Source organism: Girardinichthys multiradiatus, chromosome 13 (assembly GCF_021462225.1).
Source record: "Girardinichthys multiradiatus isolate DD_20200921_A chromosome 13, DD_fGirMul_XY1, whole genome shotgun sequence".
NCBI lineage: Eukaryota > Metazoa > Chordata > Actinopteri > Cyprinodontiformes > Goodeidae > Girardinichthys > Girardinichthys multiradiatus.
Genome location: NC_061806.1, coordinates 29,168,097 through 29,194,833, shown reverse-complemented (window position 1 = coordinate 29,194,833; position 26,737 = coordinate 29,168,097). Strand labels below are relative to the sequence as shown.

The 26,737-nt window shown below is 41.3% G+C and overlaps 1 protein-coding gene across 15 annotated transcripts in view; it reads left to right on the top strand.

Annotated features, from left to right (window-relative positions):
* Nucleotides 1-26,737, top strand: part of LOC124878960 (POU domain, class 2, transcription factor 2) — a 124,989-nt gene that overhangs the window by 23,378 nt on the left and 74,874 nt on the right. For 3 of the 15 annotated variants that reach the window (XM_047383190.1, XM_047383192.1, XM_047383191.1), the window contains exon 1: nt 2,972-4,122. The exons of 7 other annotated variants lie outside the window; for them this stretch is intronic. In XM_047383190.1, the coding sequence (XP_047239146.1) occupies nt 4,023-4,122 (100 nt within the window). In that variant the 5' untranslated portion in view covers nt 2,972-4,022. Of the gene's footprint in view, nt 1-2,950; nt 4,123-26,737 lie in introns of those variants that run through there. 5 more of the 15 variants (XM_047383178.1, XM_047383177.1, XM_047383187.1 and 2 more) reach the window with 5 other exon arrangements.

Genomic DNA, 26,737 nt, shown 5'->3' with positions numbered 1-26,737 from the left:
ATCCATTCAACTCAAGCTGATGAGGAGAAAAATTGGCCATCACACCATCCGCCTTGGCGTTTGAAGATACGCCTTAGGTAAATAAATCTTCATCATTGCATTAATACTCTATTGATACTGTTGCTTACTCTGTTTGGTCTCCAGCAAAGCCAGGCTTCCACAGATCTTCTGGACATCTTGAAAATGTCAGGGCTTTAGCTATACAACTCCAAGATGACATACATATTGCACATAAGCACCACGATACAAAATCCACTAAAAAACTGCTCGATTGTCACAGTAGTTGAACCATAATACCTTTACAGAGGGAGGCGGAGAGCTCCATCCAGACTGGGGTGGTCAGTCTCTTCCTTAATTAGATGAGTTCAAGTAACTTGGACCCTCACCTATGGTCATGACAAATGGATCATGACCAAAAGAACTACATTCTAGATACAAGCAGCTGCAATGAACTTTCTCTGTAGTGTGGCTGTGCTCACCCATGCAGATAAAGAGTGAGGAGTTCAGTCATCCAAGGTTTTCTATGCATGTCCCACTGGAATGATCCTGGGACAGACCTATAACTTCCTGGAGAGTCTTTCCATCCCTTTGGACCTGGAAAGACATTGGGATCTCCCGCAATGTGTGGGAGAGTGTTGCTGGATGTCTGGGTTATGCTGCTTGAACTGTTGCCCCGTGAGCCGATTAGTGGAAGACTGGATATTATCATGGTATGGTATGCTAAGATAAGCAAACACTCAGTCTGCACTGATGAAGACTCACTAGAAGCAGCTTAAACTGAGGTCATCTGATCTACTTTCTCATTTTTTCAGCTAATAATTATTTAACCTCTTGGAAGCGCTCATCAACTGTGTGTAGGGCATTAAACTCATCTTCAGATTATGAATTATATAGCCAAGAAAAAAAACAATAATGGCCCAACAACAGTATAGCGCACCCCAACCTGATGTATATCGCACAAAATTTTTCTGCCTCCATGCAAGTATGTACACACTTTCCAAATTTAAGTCATGTCTTTTCATTTAGACCCATTTTCACATATGTTAAAATACATGGCAGGATAAAACAACCTGTGACAGTTTAGATGTGAAAGAAATGCTGGTTTGGTCCATTTAAACTTGAAGGTCAGAAGATTTCAAACTTGTAATCTAAGATTATCAATGGTTTAGGTTAAGTTTTTTTTTAAACTCCCCTGTTGCTAGATTTGGTATGCAATCATGAGTCATCTGTCCTCACCTGCACAGGTTAGCATGAAATACCATTACTTTAATCATTGTGCAACCCACACCGTAACAAGGCTACATTTTAGTAATCTGAGTGATGGCCACTGGATCAAAGCTCTTAGATCTTGTTGTTCTTCCATTTGATACCAGAAACCTTCATCCAGTATCTTAGTTTGTAAATGGGCTATCAAGTGAAATAGAACCAGCCTTATCTGATATACAGGGATGCTGAATTCAGCTGAAGCTCACCAATTAGCCTGTTGCACTACAGTTTCTCTTCTTTACAGATAAGCATCCAAACCATACCATTAAGAAGAAAATACAGCTGATTCATTAAAAGCATGATAAAAAGAAGTGCTTGTGTTTTTATCAACATGGAAACAAGAAACATAAGTTGTGGGGGCCACGTTTTGCACTCTGCTTTACAGTTCATGGAAGTTGTTGGGGGTATGGCCACCTCTTTTAAAACGTTCTAGAGACGCCCCTGTTAGATGCTTGCATTATTAGTTGCTCGGTCTCTTATCTGCAAAGTAAAGTCTTAATAATCTTTGTCCTACATTGACTTTAATGATTGATATCATGAGCTGCAAACGTCGGCTGCTGTTGGTAAAGTAATGGCCAGCAGGAGAGGAGTGGTGCAGCTATAATGTGAGTCCAGGCGGCTTCTGATGCTGCTGCATCCATGTAGCAGGTGGTTTATAAACCCTCCTTCCTCTCCCTGCATGCACATTAGCGTTGGCTTAGAGCCCGAAGCCTTTCTAACTATGAGCGCCATAATTGATCGATAACTTATTAACAACTCAGTCTCACCTCGGAGTTTATTCGGGAGGAGGGAGACGGAGAGGTGTGTGCACTTCTGGTCGATTTTTCTTCCATTGATCGCGATATTTAGCGCATGGATTTTTCTATTTAAAAAAATCCATGTTGGTGATAATCTGGAGTGTAAACTCAGTGCGTCGAGGAGGAGGAGAGGAGAGAAGTTATGGCCGGGAGGCACATTCACCTCGTACGCACATACCCTTAATGGGAAAAGCATGCAATTTAAATTAAACTCAGCTGACATTTTACGCACATTTTACGCATACACGCACGTGGCCTTCCAGAGCCCGACATAATTACTAATTTAAGAGCCGCGCGTGACCGTGCAGGCTTTGATTAGGTGTCCGCCTCTGTGGAAAAGAAATACATTAGTTGAGATCTGCAGGTGACCTTGTGCAGACCGGAGCTGCGTGAATCCATACAGAGAGGCCGAGATCCACCTGCTGAAATATGCATCAAAGATTCCTCCCCTTTGAATTCATGTCCGCACATTGTGAGGACCGGGTCGATTTCTCTGAGGCCAACGATGACGTGATTATTGGCTTCATTATAATGAAATAATCAGATGATCAATGGCTGAGTCTTGTACAGGGTTATGGTGGTAATGAAATGTGAAGCGGGAGGTGTCTGATGGGTTTTAATGTGTGAACAACACGTGTGTTGGCTCTGATAATAAGGAATATAAATGTTGAATGTGTGTGTATGTGTGTGCGAGTGTGTGTGTGTGTGTTGGGGTGACGGGGCTCGGGGTGGAAAGGGGAGGGAATATGGGGTAAAAGGAAAGGGGGGGCTGGGTATCTCTCCGTCTGTCTCCCGGTGAGAGCGCCGAGCCGAACCAGAGTGCGTCCAAGCTGCGCGGCGTCGGAGCAAAAACCGCAGGGGTTCCCAGAATAAACTGAAGGCACCCCGACCCTCACACACACAGGGAGAGAGAGAGAGAGAGGATCCAGGCGGAGAAAAGACCGAGGATGGAGCAGCAGAGCCAAAGAAAAGACACCACAGCCTGAAAGAAAGCGCCCTTCCCCTCCTCTTCTGTCGCTTCCTCAACTGGAGAGGAAACGGAGGACCGCAGCGCTGATTGTTATGGATTCTCTCGTTTATTTTTCTATCGATTTTGCTTTAATTAGTGACCCCCGCTAGAGAAAGGAAGAGGGATCCAGCGAGAGGAGAGGGAGGAGCGAAAGTCAAACAGGGGGTGCAGCCTTACTTTATTATTTCATTAATTTTACCAAATAATGTTTTTACGTTGCATTATTGTGTCGCTTTGCGTGTCCTTCCGCAGACCAGCCAGCTACTAACCAAATCTTTACAAGAACCAAAAATTAAAACCCATTCCACTCCGACACGGACAGTTTTTTTTTTTACCCCATTTCTCTTTTCTTACCGAGGATTCACGGGTGGACAGTTTGAGACTTTTAGGCACAGATCAGGAGGAGAAATCCATCTTTATTAAACCCAAACCAAAGCAAACTCCGCATCCGAGGAGAGCCGGACACGAGTCTCAGATCTTTACGCACAGCCGCGGGTCACAGTAACCCATGTCTAGTTGTGTCTGCGTTACAGAGAGCTGATCCGACTGTTCACATGGGTGCAAAGAGAGCAAATATAATCCACGCTCATAAACCACTGGCCTGTTTGGAGAAACACCGGTAGCTTTATTTATTGTCCCAAAGCCAGTCAGCGCGTCGGTGTCTCTGCTGGACTCCGACAAGTCCTCAGTGACCACAAACATCCATCTGCTATACCAAACCCGAAGGTAGAGAGATGTAAATCTGCTGAGGAAGAGTCCAGACTCACTGAAGGAAAAACACAAAACCAAACTTCCTAAACCATCCCGGTGTCCTGAAAGCTGCTATCCACACGCCAGGAGAGCAAAGAAGGTGGGCCAGAGATCGACGGCAGGACCACGGACAGAAGGAGAAGACCAGTGAGACCAAAATAAACCAAAAAATCCAACGACCACCAGGTCGACAGAGGACCATGTTTGTCCCCCTGCCGGTCCCCTTCGTCTTTCAGAGAACAGCGTCCGACTTCAGCGCCTGGAGACTCAAGTCCTCGCTGGTCCCGCGGTCCAGCCCCGGTAAGCCGCCTCTCCGCCGGCCCCTCTCCCTCCACAGTGCACCTACACAGACAACCAGTCCCACTCAGTCCCATTTTATTTCATCTACATCCTGCTAAATTAGGCTGCCATAACCTTATAATGTGCAACAAATTTTTTTGCTTGTTTTTTCCTAAAGCAATTGCAGACTAAAAGATTAATTCACAGCATTGTCAGAATATTTGTAATTATTTACTTGTAAAGCTAATTTTGTACCCTGACCAAAAATGTAATTTCTTTCCACCAAAAAAATCTGCCAAAGTGTTATGATTCGCTTTATTTGTACAAAAGAAATAATACATTTTGCTTTTATTTTTATAATAATTCAGATTAATCCCCCTATTTTTCTATGAATTTAAAAATATATAATTCATAATTTTTGACTTTATATTAACCTGCATAGTTCCTTTTACGATTACATAAAGTTTTAAGAACAATTTATTTGAATATGCATCTTTTTTTATGAATCTCACCAAATAAGAAAAATGCTATTCTTCAAAAATTTGCTCCGTTACTTACTTGCAGATAAATCCCATTTGTAAAACATTCCTAAAACTGGATGCATGAATATTTTGTCTCATTTGCCTCCATCACAGTCTGGCAGAGGTGCGCCACTCTTGTCCTTCATTCCTGGTCTTCCATCCATCTCACCCTCCATCCATCCCATCTGCCTCCTCTCCATTCCTCCAGTCTTTCTCGGCCAGGTTGCAGGGTGATATTCATGGTCGTCTATTGATTAGGATGTATTGATCCCTGACTGTTGGGAAAACGATTGTCCAGTTGGACTAAGGAGAAACTTTGGCGAAACAAGAAAGGCGGAGATTTAAAAAAAAAAAAAATTGTTTAGGTTCAAATCTATTATTTGAAATAAAACATGCAGCTGTTTGTTATTTTAAAGAATGTGTCTGATGACAGAAGAGACCTGAAACGTCTGTCAATACTTGGAGGCCAATAATCACCCCCCTTTATGCTAGCTTTAATACCTCAGTGAATTGCTGTCTGATCAATATCCTGCGTCTCTTGATGGTTTCTGCTGCTTAATCATTTTATCATTTTATTAAATGGCTCCACCTGTTTACTGAGATATTTATGCAGTTTTTCTTGCTACAAAATAAATCCTCATAAATCTCATAAATGTGGATAAATTCAGTTATAAATTGTAGCACGTTTGGATGTTTTTTGTTTCTTATTGCGATCTTTGCTTAAAAATAAAATATGTGATTGAGAGTTTGAGGGTGACACTGCCTCTGTTCACCAAAGTGAATGCCTCAGAAATATACGTGAATATATGCTGATCCGAGCCGAACCATGCAGGCAATTCAGGGTATCAGGAGTCAGGAGAAAAGAAGCTGCTTCTGCCGACTTTTACAGGCAACATTTAAGCAGCGTGCAGCTTGTCTTTAGAGGGGGTGGGGTCCATTTGTCTCCTGGTCCTCCAAGAAATTAAAGTTAAAGGTAGTTGGGAGCAACAGAGCCGTTGAATGATTGGATGAATAAGAGAATGGCTGGGTGCATTAATGAATGAATGAATGAATGAGAGGGTTAAAGTGTCAGTAAATGAACAGGGGAGAGCATAGGTGACAGGAAGCTGTAAAGAGTGTAAGAAATAAACAGTGTTTGGATGAATCAGTCATTTAAAGACTGACCTCAGCAGAGTTTGTAGGAGTAAAATTTCACAAATGTGTAAAACGTGAAAGCGCTTGCGAGCAAGCCAGCTCCCCTGTGTGTTTGCACATGTGAGGAAAAGATAGGGTTAGAGTTCCTGCTCCGGCTGCTTTTCTATTTAAACACATTGCTGTGATAAGCAGCCAATACACACGAGAGAAATAAACTGTACAAGAGTGCAAACACTCATCTGTCCCTTTTTTTTCTCCGCCTTTCATTGATGCTCTCCGGAGATACACCAACAGGGAATCTGCTGTTTCCTGTTGTCTTTCCTATTTCTGTGAAGTAGGATTCACTCGTCACGGAAATGCAAACTCTCCTCCCATCTGTTTCCTCCTGTCTGCAGCTCGTCCCCGCGGACAGACAGGTTGCAGAATTGGATTTTCTTTTGGTGTTTTGGTCAGGCCTTGTAAGCCACTTTAGCTAAATCTGTTACCCACAGTCCTGCTCTGATCTGAGGTCTCACCGTGTGTGTGTGTGTGTGTGTGTGTGTGTGTGTGTGTGTGTGTGTGTGTGCGTGCACCTGCAGGTGTGTGAGCGTGCACTGATCTGGGTGTGTCCCAGATGAGGTGAGTGAGGTCTGGTGGAGAGTAAAACAGCAGACAGCAGCTCTTTTCTGGATCTAAACTCACAGCTTTAGGTCTTTTTTTTTTTTCCATCCTGATTCTTAAACTCTCCAGTGTTGGACTTACTGACTTCAGATCAGTTGTGCACACCCTGAAACTCTAAAGTCTGTTATGAGATACTGCAGAAATATCCCTTATGTTGTTGATCAAATAACATTTTCAGATCTGAGCTGCTAGACACCCTCAAATTCCTGCAGTAAGTCTGTTTGTTGGCTGATTTTGTTCCCTACTCAGGAAAATAAATCTTGTTCCTCTGCTCTAGTAGCTTTGGAAAACATCTAAAGATGTTTCAGGGTCAGAGAAATATTATGCTGAGATTATTTCACTCATGAAGTATGAAAATCTGGGATTCTCTAACCTCATGTTTAAAAGTCCAGATCTAATTTCTTTGTCACATCAAAGGCCCTGAATTTAAAGCTACTGAAATGGTACTGTATACCCGCATTTCTTTGTCACCCTAAGCTTCATTGTTTCAACTGTAAAGTTTAATCAGCAATTTATAACAACTTTAAATTAAACTTTATTTACCTTAATTACTCTTCATACACCAACAAAATGGCCTTTTTTTAGATACAAAAATAAACTGAACCTGAAGTGCAACAAGACACAGAAACATCATAAAAATACGACACATTTTTAGTTACAGAGGAACAGTTTTAAGAATGACAAACAACACTGAATGTGTTCAATTATCTGTTTAAACCCTGGGAACTGTTACATTTGTTTTTAATTTTTAGATTTCTATGTTTTACAAAGTACATATATTCTTTAACCAAAAAAAATATTTCATAATTCACCAATCCAACCAAGATGAACCCACATTTATTGGGATGTAATTAAATGTATAAAAGTAGAAGATGTATTCATAGTGAAAGAGTCTTTAGAAAATGTGCATCTTGCTCTGCAGAAGATCTTTGAATAGTGAGGATGTATGCTACGGTGCTAGGCTAACGTTAGCTCGGTTCCTCTCAGTTTTGATATGACTCATTGATAATTTGGCCCAAAACATTTTTATTTTGGTGGTTCCAGTAGAACAGGTGTGGAAAAACCCTGGAGAAAAATGTCTTTGGCTATTTTATACCTTTTGCAGTTTGCTTTGTAATTATTAATGACTTTGTGTTGTAGCAGCATGGTTCACTGTGTTCAGGTCTCCCCCACATTATTATCGGCTGAGCATTAAAATAAAGTCTGGTTGTGGACTAACTTGCCGTTCTGTCTGTTGTGAAAATCACTGATATCAGGACACCCCTATAGTCCTGCATATTTTTTATTAATTTTATTAGAAGTTATGACATTTATTTAGACAAACTATAGTAAGATGAAGCATGAGATCTCTAAAGACAATTGCAACTAAGCCTCAATTAAAAAAATAAAAATAAAAATTCAGTAATATGTACATATAATCTAAATGAAATAAAAGTGTTTGCGTCAGTTTTGCAGCCGCTGTTATAGGTAGTTGCTCTCAGGAGGAACCCGAACGTCTCATTCATGTCAATCATAAACCAGAGAGAAAACAGACAATAGAAGGAAAGACAACCATCTTTTTCCCAAAACGCAACAGCTTTTATTTTCTGTTGATTTTTATTCTGAAACGCCCTGCAAACCAACCATTCTGTCAGAATTATTTTCAGCATCAGATCAGTGCTGCTAAGAGTTAAATTCTTTCTTTTTTGTGCAGCTTGGAGATCTGATCAGAGGGTTTTTATTCTGCTGTGTGGTTTTCAGAGGGCGGGCAGGGCGGTGAGGGACCTGTAGCTGCCTTCGCTTTGTCCCCGCTTTGCAGCACAACAAAGGAAATCTAAATGCTCTTTTATTTTATGTACACTGCTGTAAAATCCTCCAGGTCCACTGTGGCCCATATAAAACTGAGAGCTGTCGGATTCTGGATTGAGAGAGATGCTTTATTTATGTTGGCCACTCTGTTCAGGCACTAGTTTGCAGATTTCAGCCTCTGCTCCAACTTTATCATCGATCTTCTGCAACATTGTAAAGTTAATGTGATGAAAAGTCATTATCTCTCATAATTATTGTAACAGAAACAGAGAACTAAGAGAGAAACGGCTTCTGGAGGTTATAAAGGACCACAGTAAGAAACAATCAGGCTGTGTGGCATCACTGCCGAGAAACTTTTACTGCAGAGTTCAAAGCACAGACCTCCTGCCCACACATGCACAAACCCTCACACATGTTATATATCTATATGTCTATATATATATATAGATATATCTATATATATATGTCACTGTATATAAATGCAGTCGGTGCTGCTGATAACTACCTACCTTTACACCCAGGATCTTCACCTCCCACAGCTCAGGAGGGTGCTTGTGGTGTCTGAACTACACCTAATTGAGCCTGAGTAGAGGTCACCATTCGTCTGCATTAATTGCTTTTCTGTGGGTTTGTGCATGTAATAGCAAACCTTTTTCCGTGCAGCTGAGTCTGGAGAAACAAGCTTTTCTGCTTAGATTGGGAGGGTGTTTGGAGGTGTGGGCCTGAGCTGATGTTTGGATCAGGTCAGCGTGACTGTGTCTCCTGAACGGTTTGTAAATAGCGGAAAGAAGATCAAACTCATGCGAGCTGGAATCAAACCTGTTTGTGTTTGTCGTATGTGCAAGAAGGCAAACAGGTAGACGATTCAATAATTGCATGTTGAGGTTGGTTATGGATCGTTCCTGTGTGTGTGGTAAACCACAAGAAGCTCATAGTTGCCCATTGTGTGAGTGGTTTTAACCTTCCACCAGTATTGATCAACTGGCATTGACTTCCCCTCCACCACCACAGCGATGTGTGTGCAACGAGAATCTGTGGGCAGTTTGGGAGTGTGTGACTACGCGTGGTGACGTGAACAATGATGGTGGATGTGTAGGAATGTGAGAAGGTGCATTCATGTGAAACACCTGCCTTAGTATGCATGTGTGTGTGTGTGTGTGTGTGTGTGTGTGTGTGTGTGTGTGTGTGTGTGTGTGTGTGTATGGATCGGGTTTTAAAAAGGGGCAGCGTTTGTCGGTGAGTCCCGGTGTTAACGTGATTGTGAATGACAAAGCGTCCAGGCGGGTTTGTTAGCTCCATAATGGGGAATCAATAGACACAACACAGATGTCAATACAACATGCTTTATTGCGTTAAGCTGGCTCACTCCCACCCTGAGCTCTGAAAACACAACTCACACACACGATTCCATCTGAGGATGCATCTTTAGCTGCAGATCGAGGTGCATGGAAGGATTGAAGTGCACGAAAACTTTGACAGTTATAGATGTGTGTGTGACGGGAGTCTGTCACATTTACTCCCTGGCCATGCTGTAATGTTATTCTTTGCCATTTTATTTATTTACTTAGCTCTTATCTCAAAGGGAATAATCTTTGATTTGTGCATAACTTGCATCGTTGAACCAAAAGATGAATACTGAGGGAAATAAGCGGAGCTGCCCAATCTGTACTGTGTCTTTACTACATTTCCCGGGGTTCTCTACACTCATAGACTTTGTAATTACAGTTTTATTGTCCTTCAACTGAACTAAATTTAAAGAATTTGATAATTTTTTTAGCTATCAAGAAGATCATGGCTAATTTCTGGTAGGATCTTTGACCGCTGTTCTTGGTACAATTGATAGAGGTCATTTGAATTGGGTAGTTGCCTGCTATGGGCCTGGATTTTAAGCCTAGACCACCATTGTTCAGTAGGACCGAGGTGTGGAGCTTTGGGGAAGGCATTTGGGACCATTGTCCTTTCTGACCACATGGTTGTGTCCAAGATTCAACCATTTTATTATTTTTCATCTATCTTGTGCAGTAAACCTGTACCACTGACAGTGAAACAGGCCCACATCATAATGCTATCCCCACCATGCCTGACAAGTTAGTGTGTTGTAATGATGCTTCATATTGACTCCTCCAAACATACTTCTTGTCATTGTGGCCAAACCGATCAATCTTTTTCTCGTCCTTTCTCAAGCAGACATGTGGCTTATCCATGTGGCCAGCTGTAAATTTCAGCCAACTTTGATGGTTTTATTCTTGGTCTGCTCATTCCGTCCATGACGATGCGAACTGGCTTAACCATGGACAGTGTTAACCAATGTGATAACCAATCCTCTTTCATCTGAGGGTGATTGTTTTGGGTTATCTCCCAGACTTTGGTATATTGGTGAAATATCCAAAGAAATAATATTTAAAATTGTTTGAAATTGTGATTTTGGAAAATATAATTGTTTAGGAACGTCTCTAAAAGAATTTCCTTATTTGTGTAAGCCTTCAATTCTCCTTCTTAGATCTTCACTGAGGGAAAAGACAAACTACCTGGTGCACACAATCATGATCACCAGCTTTGGCCTTGTCAAGTTAGAGGTCATTCTGGAACATTATCATAAGGTTTTGATGAATGTATGTGTTTATTTGAGGTTGTCAGTAAAATGTTTGACCTACAGTTAGTTGGAGAAAAAAACAAAACCCAGCACCCAATTCTTTAAAGATGTATTGAACTTGTTTGTTGTCTGAGCATTCCTCCCTGGTAAAGACCTGTTCATCGAAATTATTAAACGACTAAATTGGATATGAGGTTCATAACAATGACATCAGATCTGTAAAAGGGCATCTCGATGTTGAGTCTGTTCAGATACAAGAATTTGCCTAATCTGAAGACATATCCACTTTCTAAAGAAGTATCCTATTTCACGGTGGAATATATTTACTCCACTTTCTTGCGTTCCAAGTAAAAAGGGATTGGGTATCGTAAAAGGCATAGGATTAGCTCTAGAAAATGGAATTTGACCAAAGTTTCTCACCTAAAATGGATCTTTTACTACCAGTATTGTAAAAGAGATGCAAATGATGAGAATAAATTCTTTGATTCTTTGATCAAGTCCAAAATGAAGTCAAACTTCCTAAAGTGAGACGGTGTATGTCTCCTACCGCACAAAATCTAAAATCTAAAGTACTTCATATAAATAAATATTGTGATAGATAATTAGGTACATTATGCTTTATGTTATTTTCTGGTCTGCTGTCTCTCAGAGCATCACAGGTAAAAATTTTGTTTTTGTTGGAAATAATAAAAACATTTTCCTTCATGGTCACTTCCTGCTGTGCAGATATGAAGGAATATTTCCCCCTAACTGGTAAATATGGCCGCCTGAACTCTGCTTCCCCTCGCTGCTGTCCATCGGTCTGTCCATTCAACCAGCTCAAACTCCCATTGTTACCGTGGTAACATCCATAGGCCATTAGACACACATATAGGAGGGAAAAGAGTGCAGGTAAACAGTGTCCTCCTGCACATGCATGCTGCATTGGACAGTCAACTTGATGGTTGGCCCTAATGGCCCCAAAGACCATTAGGAGCTAAATTGGCTGTACTCAGGGGGTATGTCTGGCTGCACCGTATATCCTGCTCTCTTTGGGTATGTAATCAGCGATCATACGTCAGTGTGTATGTGAAGCTATTTATGGTCACAAGGCTGGTATGTTTGTCCAAGTAAACGACAACTATCTTTACTTCTTTGGCATATTGTGTGTGTTAAATTTCCCTAATGGCTTCTTCCAGTGGCTGTTTGTGTTTATAAAGCCAGGGTCCATTTTAAACTCCCGCTAAATAATGAATGGCGGTCGCAGCAGGGGACCTTTTCTGGTTTAACACCAATGCGCACCCTTAATCGAATGCAGTCAGCGTGCCTTTTATCAGACAAGGTGTCCGTCGATAGACTTTCTACTCAGTGCACATAAATGCCATAAAGAACACCATGCCTATTAATTTGCCTGGTAGCTCAAATTCCTCCCTTCCATGCCTCTTACTCATCTTCCTTTCACTTTCTCCATCATTCTTGCTCTCTGCTTTTGGAGATGAAAAGTGGCAGGGTCTTCCGAAGATGTTAAGGTAGATGTTAAAGAGAAAACAAGTCAGGGTAAGAGAAGCAGAGTAATGTATGTTTAAGCTGGTCTGAAGTCAGGATCTTCTAATTTTGAAGAAAAAGTCATTTTAAGCTATGTACATGAGTCTGAATTCAGCATAGAATCATAATGTTAGTGTTGACTTTATCTTGGATGCTTTTAAAACCTGATAACCTCTGATTATTTGAGCTAAATGTCCATCCCCAATGTGAAGCACATCCTTTTAAATTAATGAAAATTGCTGTGCTGTAATTTCAGCCACATTTGAACATAAAGGACACAAAGAAAAAGTTAGAAGTGGTATAATGAAGCAGTTGTACACGTGTATAACAGCCTGACCACAGAGCACAAACACAATAGACAACCAGTTGCTGCCTTCAGTGGGAAAATTCTGCTTGCATGGAATAGATGAGGTGTGTACAAAAGTTCTCCTAGTTTGAAGTTTGCCTAGTTGAAGTGATTTTAGTAAAAACAGCTTTCTTAGCTTCAAAGTGCTCAGAAAAATTACCACAACCTGTTTGTTTGAACACCTTTATGTGCTTCATGCACTCCTTGGCATTGCATATAGCCAGTAAAATGCAGTATGAATGCAACCTCCACTACTGCATTTTAATGTTCCAACATTGATTAGAAAATACATAAAAATATTTGGATTTTAGGCTAAGTACTCTACTGTGAACCACACTGTTGAAGCATTCTACAATGATTACAAAATTCATGATGTTAACCTGAGAAGTCTGAAATGCAGATGTGGATCATTTTGTCTTTCTGTAGCCCTACTCTGACAGGAGTTTATGAAACTGGAATAAAAACTGATCTCTGCTCTTACAATTAAAAGTATTTCTTTATCTAGTAGTACGTTTTAACTTACTTGGTTTTTATTTTATTCATTATGTTATTTTAACTCATTCTTTTACATTTAGACACCAAAACAGCTTGATAAGGTTTATACATCTAAATTAAGTGGTTGAGTTTTGGAAAATTGATGAATATTCCCAAAGGACCACATAGGTAACTTTGGCTTTTACATTTTGCATCAGTCTTTTTTTCTTCAACATGAGCGGACATTGTTGGTCTAACTTGCATTCCTCTGATTGCCGGCCGCAGAGCCTGCTTACTTTGCCACTCTGCAGGAGAACTTCCTAAGGATTCTTACATAGCCACTGAAACCAGGAAAAGCACATTTTTCAAAATGAAAGCATAAAGATTTAAAACTTTATTCGTGTTTATTCGAGCTCTAAAGGACTGGATGTGGCCAGCAGGCCATAAAATTCCCTGACCTGGCCAAGGAAAGTTGGTAGACTAAAAATAGCTTGGCAAAATTGTTTGGAAATGAATCTGTCTTTTAACAAGAAATACATCACTGTTTGGATACAGTGAAGTAACTTCTGAACAATATATTTTAACACAAGCTTCAGAATCTGCTTTATTCGCCAGGTTTGTGCACACACAAAGAACTTTGGTTCCACGTTGAGGTCAGTGATGACATTTTAAATATAAATATATAAAAAAAATGTTGCTTGCTTTCATTTAGTGCTACAAAATTAAATCACTGAATATTAAAAAGAAATAACTGGGTGCAAAGGAAATGCCTGCAGACCAGCTGTCCTTGACCTTCCCATACAAACAGATGGAGGTACTAAAAGCATCAAGTTCAAGCAACACTGAAGGGACAGTAGAGTCAATCTCTGTTCACGCTGGATGTCAACAAAAATATCCACCTGCATAGAAAAATTGATTTTTGACATATGGTTGTTGCAGAACTGACCGTGAAACCACACTGCACGGCCTCATATTCAGTCCATTTGGGCCCAGCTCTGTCTGTAACATTGGCCATAAAAATTGGTTGATCTTCTTTTCTGCTCCTCTGCAGACTAATAAAATAAGCAATCCACAGAAATCTTCTTTTGGACTTCTAACTGAAACATTTGCTGTGGTTTAGATGGGCCAAATGTTTCCATGCATTATAATGACAAAAACAATATGCCTTTCCATTTGTTTCACGTTTTCTTGAAGGTGCGTGTGATGTAGCAGGTGTGAGTGTGTTGCGTTTAATGTCCGTCACTGCCTGCTGCTGGTGTGTGTAATCCAAACGAGCCGGCCTTTTGTACCAACCTGAAGGCAGCGATCTTGTTCCCCCTCCTGCGTGAATAAGATGGAACAGGGCTTTAGAAAGGCTGCTGTCCTCCTTCACAGCTTTCTGACATAATGAAGCCAGCGTGTGATCTCACACAAAAAACCCTTCCTGTGGAAGTGTGAGCGAGCTTGTCTGGATGCTCGCTTAAAGGTGCAGGACGTTTATAGAGATTACAGCCAAAGAGCTGCTTATTCCAGCGACAGTGTGTCTGGGCGCACTCTCATCTCCGAGTGTTTGCATGTTTATGTGCAACAGTGTAATCCAATCTGTGCAGAGGGACTAAGTTTGTATTGAGAAAACCACACACAGCAAACCAGCGCGTGTCCTTTGTGTGGTGATTTTCATGGCTGCAGATGTGTGCGTGTGTTTCTAAGCAATATAAATCGCTGCAGTAACAATGCGTTTCTTTCTGCCGTTGATACATTTAGCTAATAAAGCCAGCTGAAAAAAGGGGGGTCAGATAGATTGGATTCCACCTCCTTTGTGTCCCGTTGGCTGGTGGTCAGCGGTGTTTTGGGGAAAGAGGGAAGATTTAGACCCCCCAATTTAATTTAGCAGACAGGAGTTATGGTAATGAACCTGGGCCAGGGAGAAGGGGGCTTTAGATGAGAGAGGAGGGAAGGGCTGGGGTCCCCCTATTTACCACAGGAACACCACGTCCTTCCTCTCCACGACCCCTCCCTCCGCTGAGCTTATTGAGGGACCAGCCGTGACTGCTAGGGGTTTTTAGAGAAACGAGCAATATCATGGGGGGTTCTGTATGTATGCACAGAGACAGAAGTAAAGTGACAACAATAGAGGATGGAGAGTGAAAGGAATTGTTTGGGGTGGTGGGAGGTGGACAGACAGAGGGTTCGGCCCTTTTTAATAAATCTGAGTGCTCTGGTTAGTGCTTCAATCTCCTGTACTCAACTAGCCCCCAGCCCACATTACACACACACACAAACACGCCGAAATCACATGCACTTACTCTCTATGACTCATTTTCACCCACATTTGCTTTCAGCAGACTACAAGCTCAAGGGCTTTTAGAAGGTGTTTTTGCCTGATTGTACAGCTGATGCTGCTCCTAATTGGACTATTTTCCAGATGTGAGCTTAAAAGAATGAAAACCAGTTGCATTTAACACTAATTTGGACTTTTTTCCCCCATCCTTTGAACTTTTGTTTGGTGGACAGTCTTCCTTAATTGCCTCGCCTGTCAACAAACTGCCAGAAAGGTCAAAAGTAGATGTGTGCAATTTCAGCAAGCGTAAAAACAGACTCCGAGGCGTGCTGCATGATGAGCCACTCCCATTAAATACCTGGATGAGATGCTCAAAGTGAAGTGAATCTAGCTTTGAAGCTTTTTAAGTGCCTGTTAAATGAAAGCTGAGAAAACAAACTACTGGCTATATACCTTGCATTTTTGGGTCTGTTTTGTTGTTGCAAGGTGTAATTTTCTTATTCGTTAAAGATAATCGTGCCAAGCAGCTACAGTCGAGTTTAATAGCAGAAAATCTTTCACCTGTCAGACACATCAAGCGTAAACAGCAGGTTTCGGTCTTGGCCACTCAAGTAGAAAGAGCAACAACCTCTTCAAAGACCCTCCATTTTACACCAATGTTTGACACCCATTCAGAGAACTTACTCTTTACAAGGCGCCGTAATGTGAAATCAGAGATGTGTAGAGTTTTGTAAATATTGGTACCACTGCATTCGTTTCTGGTTAAAGCTGGTAAAACCAGGAACGCTCTGTGTGTGCACAAAGAAATCAGACCTATTCAGGAGTTAGCATTGTACACTAAATCATGATCAATGTTTGCGCACAAGGTTCTGCCTTATGTTCTGCCCTCTGGACGCCCACATTCAACCATAGATGGTCTATGCAAAGCACCTCATGTATGTCAGTATATGTAAATGAGCCAGATGATCAATGTTATTTCATGTTTAACAATGGCAGCCAAGGAGAAAAGAGCAAAGAAACACAATTTCACCATGGCAGAAATCGAGGTGCTGGTGAGTGAAGTGGAGGGTTGAGATCATATCACGTTTGGAAGCCACGGTGTAGAGAAATCTGATGACTGGTTATATTAACAATGCCATCCAGGACGGCAGGTATTACTGCGCTTAGTGCTGGCTGCGATATCCCAGACCTATGGATCATTTCACAGAATCATGTTTCTCCTTCAGACAGAGAGTTAGCCTATCAGCTAATTCGCAGTGGTAAGAACTGGTTGCCAGGAACCCCAGAGTGGTTAACAGCTGTAACTGAACAGGGATGATGTGGTTCCAGCGGGTCGGTCTCTCCAATACTGGACCCAGGTCAGCTCATAGATCCAAGAGCGTTGCTGTAGGGAGTCTAAATCAGCATATTAACCGTTCATAATCACAGGCCAGAAAAACCATGGTGATCCCTGAAACGTGTTCCCTCCTCATTCTCCATTTGCAAGGTCTTCCAGCAGCTCCAATGCATCCATCGCGCAGCGTTGCACGCCAGTGTCTCCACGGTATTTAAATGTTTACAGCAGTCAGTGTTATTGCCTCAGACCTTGTCACAATTTCTGTTAATCTGTGGTCCACAACACCCTGGAGATCACCGGGGAGAGGAATGTGATGGTGAGAAAACTTTGATGAAATGTTGTGCAGACTTTGATTTTTGGCCTATTTTTCTGAAAGGTCCTTATGTATAGTTATGGATCACCAGTGCCAGCATAAATAACATTGCAGTTTTGAATGCTTATGATGACGTCGATCTATGATTAAAGTTCCCCACCTCTACATCTGCGCCGCCAGTTTTCTCTCTATCTGAAACGAGCATACATATGGGTCAGAGTTCACATGAGGGGCCACACATTCTTCCTTCAAGTTTGTTTTTTATAGATCACGACCTTTGGTTGGAAATCGACGTACACCATGTTTATAAATGAGACCCCTGGTTTGGAGTGAAGTGAGGAAGCTGCAGAGTTTCAACAGAAGGTCGCAATTCAGGCTAAATTACAAATAGCTGTTGAAAACTTTGCATTGTAATATACAGGGGTTGGACAATGAAACTGAAACACCTGGTTTGAGACCACAATAATTTATTAGTATGGTGTAGTGCCTCCTTTTGCAGCCAATACAGCGTCAGTTCATCTTGGGAATGACATATACAAGTCCTGCACAGTGGTCAGAGGGATTTTAAGCCATTCTTCTTGCAGGATAGTGGCCAGGTCACTACGTGATACTGGTGGAGGAAAACGTTTCCTGACTCGCTCCTCCAAAACACCCCAAAGTGGCTCAATAATATTTAGATCTGGTGACTGTGCAGGCCATGGGAGATGTTCAACTTCACTTTCATGTTCATCAAACCAATCTTTCACCAGTCTTGTTGTGTGTATTGGTGCATTGTCATCCTGATACACGGCACCGCCTTCAGGATACAATGTTGGAACCATTGGATGCACATGGTCCTCAAGAATGGTTCAGTAGTCCTTGGCAGTGACGCGCCCATCTAGCACAAGTATTGGGCCAACGAAATGCCATGATATGGCTGCCCAAACCATCACTTATCCACCCCCATGCTTCACTCTGGGCATGCAACAGTCTGGGTGGTACGCTTCTTTGGGCTTCTCTACACCGTAACTCTCTTGGATGTGGGGAAAACAGTAAAGGTGGACTCATCAGAGAACAATACATGTTTCACATTGTCCACAGCCCAAGATTTGCTCTCCTTGCACCATTGAAGCCGACGTTTGGCATTGGCATGAGTGACCAAAGGTTTGGCTATAGCAGCCCGGCTGTGTATATTGACCCTGTGGAGCTCCTGACGGACAGTTCTGGTGGAAACAGGAGAGTTGAAGTGCACATTTAATTCTGCCGTGATTTGGGCAGCCGTGGTTTTATGTTTTTTGGATACAATCCAGGTTAGCACCGAACATCCCTTTCAGACAACTTCCTCTTGCGTCCACAGTTAATCCTGTTGGATGTGGTTCGTCCTTCTTGGTGGTATGCTAACATTACCCTGGATACCGTGGCTCTTGATACATCACAAAGACTTGCTGTCTTGGTCACAGATGCGTCAGCAAGACGTGCACCAACAATTTGTCCACTTTTGAACTCTGGTATGTCATCCATAATGTTGTGTGCATTTCAATATTTTGAGCAAAACTGTGCTCCTACCCTGCTAATTGAACCTTCACACTCTGCTCTTACTGGTGCAATGTGCAATCAATGAAGACTGGCTACCAGGCTGGTCCAATTTAGTCATGAAACCTCCCACACTAAAATGACAGGTGTTTCAGTTTCATTGTCCAACCCCTGTATATATATGTATGGATGTATGGATGGATGGATGGATGGATGGACGGACTGCATTATTTTGGATATTTCTCAACTTGGACACATCTCACTTAAGTGAATATTCAATTCAGTTTATTTATGTGGCGCCAATTCACAACACATGTCGTCTCAAGGGACTTTACAAAAGTCAGGTACATGCATTCCACTTAATCCTAACCATTGAACAGTGCACTCAGATTCAGTTATGTATTAAATTGGATAAAAAGGTTTTCTATCTAAGGAAACCCAGCAGATTGCATCGAGTCAGAGATTTGCAGCATTCCCTCCTCCTGGATGAGCATGTAGAGACAGTGGACAGTCACTGGCGTTGACTTTGCAGCAACCCCTCATACTGAGCATGCATGTAGCGACAGTGGAGAGGAAAAACTCCCTTTTAACAGGAAGAAACTTCCAGCAGAACCAGGCTCAGTGTGAGCGGCCATCTGCCACGACCGACTGGGGGTTTGAGAGAACAGAGTAGAGACACAAAGAGAACAAAGAAGCACTGATCCAGGAGTACTTTCTATGGGAAGGAAAAGTAAATGTTAATGGATGTAGCTCCTTTAGTCGTTTCACCTAGAAAGAAAGAACAGATAAACTCTGAGCCAGTTTTCAAGGTTAGTGTCTGAAAGAGAGCACATAAAGTTAGTCACAATAAAAGCTCAGTCAATTGCCATGTCTAGGAGAGAGAAAGGGTTAAACACTGAAAGACATGGCTATGTGGGTCATCGGTAGAGGGTGAGCAGTAAGTTGTTGCTAGCAGAAGCTTGGACGATGCCCCTCTCTGGAAAGGTGACACAGGTAGACACAGAGCCAGACCAGGTGTAGCTTCTAGGAAGAGAAAAGAGAGAACAAAGTTAAAAACTGAAAGATGGAGATGGAGGTAAAAAAATAAGGAAGATAGCTCAGGATAACCTAAGCCACTCTAACTATAAGCTTTATCAAAAAGGAAAGTTTTAAGCCTGGCCTTAAAAGTAGACAGGGTGTCTGCCTCACGGACTAAAACTGGGAGCTGGTTCCACAAGAGAGGAGCCTGATAACTAAAGGATCTGCCTCCCATTCTACTTCTAGAGACTCTAGGAACCACCAGTAAACCTGCAGTCTGAAAACGAAGTGCTCTGTTAGGAACATATGGAACAATCAGATCTCTGATGTATGATGGAGCTAGATCATTAAGGGCTTTATATGTGAGGAGGATAATTTTAAATTCTATTCTGTATTTAACAGGGAGCCAATGAAAGGAAGCTAAAGTAGAAGAAATATGATCTATCTTTAATTTTCATCAGAACTCTTGCTGCAGCATTTTGAATCAGCTGAAGGCTTTTGACTGCATTTTGTGGACATCCTGATAGTAATGAATTACAATAGTCCAGCCTTGAAGTAACAAATGCATGGACTAGTTTTTCAGTGTCACTCCTGGATAGAATATTTCTAATTTTGGCAATGTTCCGGAGATGAAAGAAGGAAATCCTAGAAACCTGTTTAATATGGGATTTAAATGACATGTCCTGGTCAAAAATAACACCAAGGTTTTTTACTTTATTATCGGAGGTCAATTTAATGCCATCCAGGTTAAGTGATTGACTAAGCAGTTTCTTTTTTAAAGACTCTGGTCCAAAGACAACAATTTTTGTCTTGTCTGAATTTAGAAGCAGAAAATTTTAAGTCATCCAAGTTTTTATATCTTCAAGACATGCTCGTAGTCTACCTAACTGGTTGGGTTCATCAGGATTTATGGATAAGTAAAGCTGAGTATCATCAGTGTAACAGTGAAAATGTATTCTATGCTGCCTGATAATTTTACCTATTGGAAGCATATGTATAGTAAAGAGAATTGGCCCAATTACTGAACCCTGTGGAACTCCACAATTAACCCTGTAGTTTAAAGATGATTTATCATTTACATGAACAAACTGGAATCTGTCAGACAGATAAGATTTAAACCAGCCTAGTGCTGTTCCCTTGATCCCTACAGCATATTCCAGCCTTTTTAAGAGAATATTGTGATCGACTGTATCAAATGCAGCACTGAGATCTAACAGAACCAGTACAGACACAAGTCCATTATCTGATGCCATAAGAATATCATTAGTGATTTTCAGCAGAGCTGTTTCAGTGCTATGATGAGCTCTGAAACCTGACTGAAACTCTTCAAACAGGTCTTTGCTGTGTAAATGCTCACACATTTGATTAGCAACAATTTTCTTAAGAATTTTAGATAATATGTGATCAGTAGGCTTCTGCTGAACTTTGAAAACATCCTGAGGAGATGATTTGTCTATTTAAATCAAGAGTGTTGTATCTCCAAGACACACGACACAAAACTAATAGAGATTATTTATATAATCCCAATTTAAGCAGATGTCATCTCAAGTCATTTTACATGACTCATTCACAGGTCTCATTCATATTCAATTATGTGGAATCCAGTTAAGTCCAAGTTCAATTCAGATCAGTCCAGTGATTTTCAAAATCATCCAGTGATATAATCAGGTTAAGGTCCCAAACAGCTCAATTTGATCTGGTTATAATACAGTACTTGAACATAGTTGATCAAATGGCAACAGAATCATAAATGTTGTCATTACACAAAAATTGTAACAACACTGTATGATGTCCCAGTTAGCGCAAGATAGCAAAATCAACTATTTCATTAAAATACTGTTCATATCGACAAAGACTTACAGAAGACAATAAATAAACCAGCATAGAGATTACACTCACTGTCCTTTTATAATATGCACCTGGTCAGTTGCCTTTTAACAAATTAGTGAATCAGCCAATCACATGGCAGCAACTCAATGCATTTAGGTATCTAGATGTGGTGAGGACAACTTGAAAAAACCAGTAGATCAGCAGTTTCTCAGACTAGTGTGTTCAAAACTGTTTATCTTCTTATTTTAATGCTCAACAATCTCTCAGCGTTCCAGAGAATGGTCCAAAAAAGACCAAATATCCAGTGAGCAGTTGTGTGGACACAAATGCCTTGTTGGTGTCAGAGGAGATTAGACAGACTGTTCTAGGATGATGGAAAGGAAACAGCAGCTCAAACAACCACGCTTAACCATTACAATGTGCAGAATTACAGAAAATTGGACAATAAGAGATTGGAAAATGTTTCCTGGTCCTATGAGTCTATTTTAGCAGGAACTGTCAAAACCACTGAATGCATGGATCCATCCTGCCTAGTATCAGCAGTTCTGGCAGGTGGTGGTAGCGTAATGATGTGGAGGAAAATGTACTCATCTTCTTGTAGTTACCTTCAACTGACAAAGATCAGATCATCACAAACAATGAACTGATCACCAAGGAAACAGAAAGTTGAGAGAGAATTAAAATATATAACTGAGAAATATTAAAGAGCTTCTGTTAAACGTCAAGTAATGATTGCTTTAAATGTGGACACATTCCTGCCTGGTCTGGCAGAAAATGTGTAATATTTGTAAAACATTGTGTTTTTGTGCTGATCCAGAACTTTCAGAGTATTTTAGCATAGAGTCCAAAGTTTTCAGCACATTTTGAGTTTGTAGCTGAGAAGCAAGATTCAGCTGAAAGAGTATATTCTGGTATTGTTCAACCATGTTAGTAGTTTGTAAAACGCATTAAAGCATTAGTGGTTTGGGCAGGAATCGAACTGACTGAGTGGAGCACCCTGCGTTTACCAAACTCAAAATGTAAAATATGTCTTTTAGAACTATTTCCTAAAGTAATGTGACACACGTGCTGTGTCTTGTTCTGTTCATGAGTTTCATGACTTTGGGGCACAGAATATGTCAAATATTAAATGTATTGTTGGATGTTATAGATATTAGGCTTATTTCTGGTTAAATGCTTTAAAGCACCTTTTTTCTCTGAGAATTTGTAGCATAAACTTTCCCTGCTTAGAAGACGTATTTAGTTACATTTGTTTTTACCACCTAATTGTCTCCATGGGCTCTTTATCTGTAGCACGTTCGGTGTATTTATTATATCAGATAAATAGAAGGAAAAAGATTCTATTTTGTCCTTTTTCTGAGCTTGGATCCTTATCTCTGACCCTATTTTCCTTTTCTGTATCCGCTTTTATTATCCTCTGGGTTTTTCCAGAAGCAGAGGAGTGCTCAGTCCAGAAATGAAATTAATCTGTTGTACTACTCCCCTCCCTACTTCGTTTCCTCCTCCCTTTGCTCTGTGCAGTCGTCACTTTAACCTCTTTGTATTGGATAAAAATCTGTTAGCCCACTCGGCCCTCTCTCTAACACTTCCCACCTCGAGGTTCAAACACACACTAAGATGCATTGTCACACTCATTTAAACACTCACACTCTGAATTCCACACAGGTATCTAAACAAATCTTTGGAAAATCCTCACACATGCATGTTGACGTCCCTGACAAACTGTCATCCGCTGGGTTTCTTCCCCTGCTTCAGTCAAATCCATTGATATGAATCTGGGATGTTTTCTCCAAGCCTGCAGCACCAGTATTACTGCAGCTCTACGTTTTTATCTTTGACAAATCTTTCATCAGTGCCAGTGCCTAGAAAATAGCTATTTTACAGCTGGACCCCCCCTTCTTTTATTGGAGCCACTTCTACATAGAGGCAGGAGATATTGCTGGATTTTAACTCTGGCCTTGGCTGAACCATCCTACCTTATTAGTTGGATGGAATGAATGAGAGAGGCCTCATACTTCATATGAGAGAGAAGACAGTGAGATGCATGGAGAGAGAAATGGGGGATGAAAAAGAGAAATGTGGGGAGTGAGCCAGGTTCTCCTTAATGGTCCCCCCCAGGGGTTTCAGCAGCCCTGCCAGCTTGTGCAGCCACATGCAGTCATAGCAGCGAAATGGTGAAGATGTTCTCCCTCCTACCATATGAGAGTGGTATGAATATGGTAAATCCGCTGTCCGCTCGGCAGCACGATTCTCTGATTCCAGAAAATGGCCCAGTGTCTGCCTCCCTCGGGGGGTAGAAGCTAAGAAGATCTGCATTTAGGCCCAGCACTTACTGTCATTCTACTCTCTTGGGGTTTGAACGGACCCTGGCCAGCTTCAACCCTCCTATCTATCTCACCGCCACAGTAACAACAGCAGCGATGGCACACAACACTGCAGCGCGGCTTAAACACGGTGGCTGGAGCTGCACAGCCGTCACTATCTCTGGCTTTCCTACACTCCTACAGACGATCAGCCCCGTGTCTTGCTGAGGTCCATTTCACCGGTGTCTGCCTCAGGCAACGAAGAATCACTGACAGCCATCGTCATGTTCTGCTCCAAACACTCACTCCAGCCTTATCGGGGTCAGAGAACATGGTCAGATGGAAACTCACTCAGACAGTCAGTCAGTCATCCATTACCGGAGGAGACAAAATGTTCAGTTTAGTTGCACCTAGTTGGCCTCAGTCTAATCGCTGGCAGATACTGATACAATAAACGGCGTATTATTTCTGATGCAAACCTTCAAACTTTGAGACATGGCGTGCCTACGAGTGAATGATCGCTGGTTGTTTCTCGCAGTCTTTGATTGAAACAAGACTTTCTCAAGCAAAAAACAGAAAGAACTGGGAAATGTTTTTGATTTTTTAAACTGTATTATATATCAGTTTGAGTAATGAGTAATATCTTTCATTAAGCCACAATACAACATTTACTATCCTGAGTTACCAGAGAGCAGCTGATTGATGCACAGCACAGTGCAAGAGTTAACATTTGAATTTAAACATATTAACTTGCTTGAGCAGAATATTAATATTTGAAGTCATGCAGATATATTAATTAAACAGGATATTAAATTGGTTTTATTTATGTTAAATATTCCAGTCTTACTCTGAGATAGATTCACTCACAGTTATCCTAAAACTACACTTTCCACGTGTTTAAGATGATGCTGAGCTGCAGACTTGTTAAGTTCTTGCTACAGTTCTGGTCAGTCAGAATTATACATGCAGGCTTAAATATATACATGCATCTCTAATAATAGTAGAGTAATTTTGCATGGCTATTAAAGTTCTTCCATATTTCTGCCTGGATATTTGACCATTCTTTTTGGCAGAATTAGTAGAGTTCATTTAAACAAGCTGGTTTCCTGCCAGGAATCTAGCTTTTATCCATAATCCAATGTTTGGGATCACTGTCTTATTGGATCACACAACTGTGTCAATGTTTAAATCATCTGATCCAAACTATAACTATAATATAACAGGAAAATAAGAAGTTCAGCAAAACCCAGAGAACTACCAAAGCTCAAGACTGTTAGAAACTGGAAGAACCTCAGTGTGTCTGTTCCACAGTGGGACCAGCAGTGATGAGTGAGAGAGAAGCCCCTTAACCAAACCCAACACCTTGAGGCTCGATTGAAATCTGAATGTACCCACATGTAAAAGACAAATGTCTTCTCAGACGAGACTGAAGGTTTCAGAACCTACGAGCATTGGACCCACGTTCAATAAAGATTGTGGTTTTTTCTCTACCAGCAGCACTGCTGACGTGCAGAGTGGATGGTGTAATGGCAAAGGACTACCTCATCAGCTTCATCTCAAGTCATGGACAAACTAGCTGGGTAGAACCTGAACAAGACTCTCTGTTCAGTTATCAAAGATCCCAAACACACATCCCAACTGGTTTGGAAATTAATAAAGCTGCCAAAATTAAGCATCTGGACAGTCATTCCCAAAACCCCAACCTCAGTCCATCAATTCTGCCAGGGAGAGTGGTCAAACATCAAACCAGAATGTTACTCAAAGCTTGTTAATGGCTACAGAAATGATCAACATTTGATTCAAGCCCAATGGTACTATAACTTATCCACGAGGAGTGCATCTAACCAGACACAAAATCTGTGAAATTAATAAATATGTGTTCATAGGTTTCTTCTTAAAGAGGATTCCAGGATTAAACGCTCCTATTCTGTCCCATCTGCAGTTGGATTCATGCTGTGTGCTGGACTTTTGGACCAATTTCCTCAGAACTTCTCCACATGTAAACTACTAAACAGTAGTTTTTATATGAAGACAGTTAGGCTGTCTTCATATAAAAAATAAACATCTAGACACAATGATATAAAAAAAATGTATTACAGAAACAGTAAAGTAAGAGATAACATGTAAACATTATTATTATTATTATTATCATTATTATTATTACATGTATGCACTTTTTTCCTGGCCTTCTGTCCTAAAGTACGAAATTATTATTTTTTAGCTACAGGGATGAACCGAAGTGTGTGGTTCCTGCCTGTCTGTGTTGTTTGTGCTCAAATCAGTGTTCCTGTCCTTGTGATTTTGTGCATGTGAGCCTGTTAGTGTTTGCATTGTCCATCTGCATGTATCCATCCTTATGTGTTCATTTCCAGCTCCTGTCCTGCTCTCCCTCCTTCTCCACACGCCCGGGTTCCAGCTTCCCGTGTTATCCTGACCCCTTCCTCCTCATCCTCTTTGTCTGATCGTCAGTTAGGCAGCCATCCACACAGGGCTCTGGGATGCGGGGGGTTGACCTTTACCCTTAACCTCACCCCTCCCCTCTCCGTTGCCCCCAACGATTCATATGCAAGCGACCCCATTGCCGCTTATTATTCTCTTTCATCTGTCCACGCCTGGCCATGCTGTTGTGTCAAGTCTCAAGTTCAAGTCCCGGGACGGGACAGGCCATGCAGGGTCACGCCGCACCACAGCAGACCAGATCTGGCAGGCAGCGAGGATGGATGGGGGAGGAAGGGGAAACCTGTGTTTAGTTGCTCGCTTTTTATTGGAGGTCAGTGAGAGGTGGTTGGCCGGTGGTTTGGGGGTGGGCTGAGGGTCATATGCAGGGGTCAGTTCTGCTATAACAAACATGTCTGTTGTAGCTGGGGATTCCATCTGTTATCAAATGAACCTGAATAATAAGACTTAAAATCCTGGATAAACTATAATGATTCTGCTCCATCAAGATACTCTGCTGAACACTTTTAATATTAAAACTATTTCAAAATTCCAGGGAGCTGAAACAACATTTCCAATTATACATGCC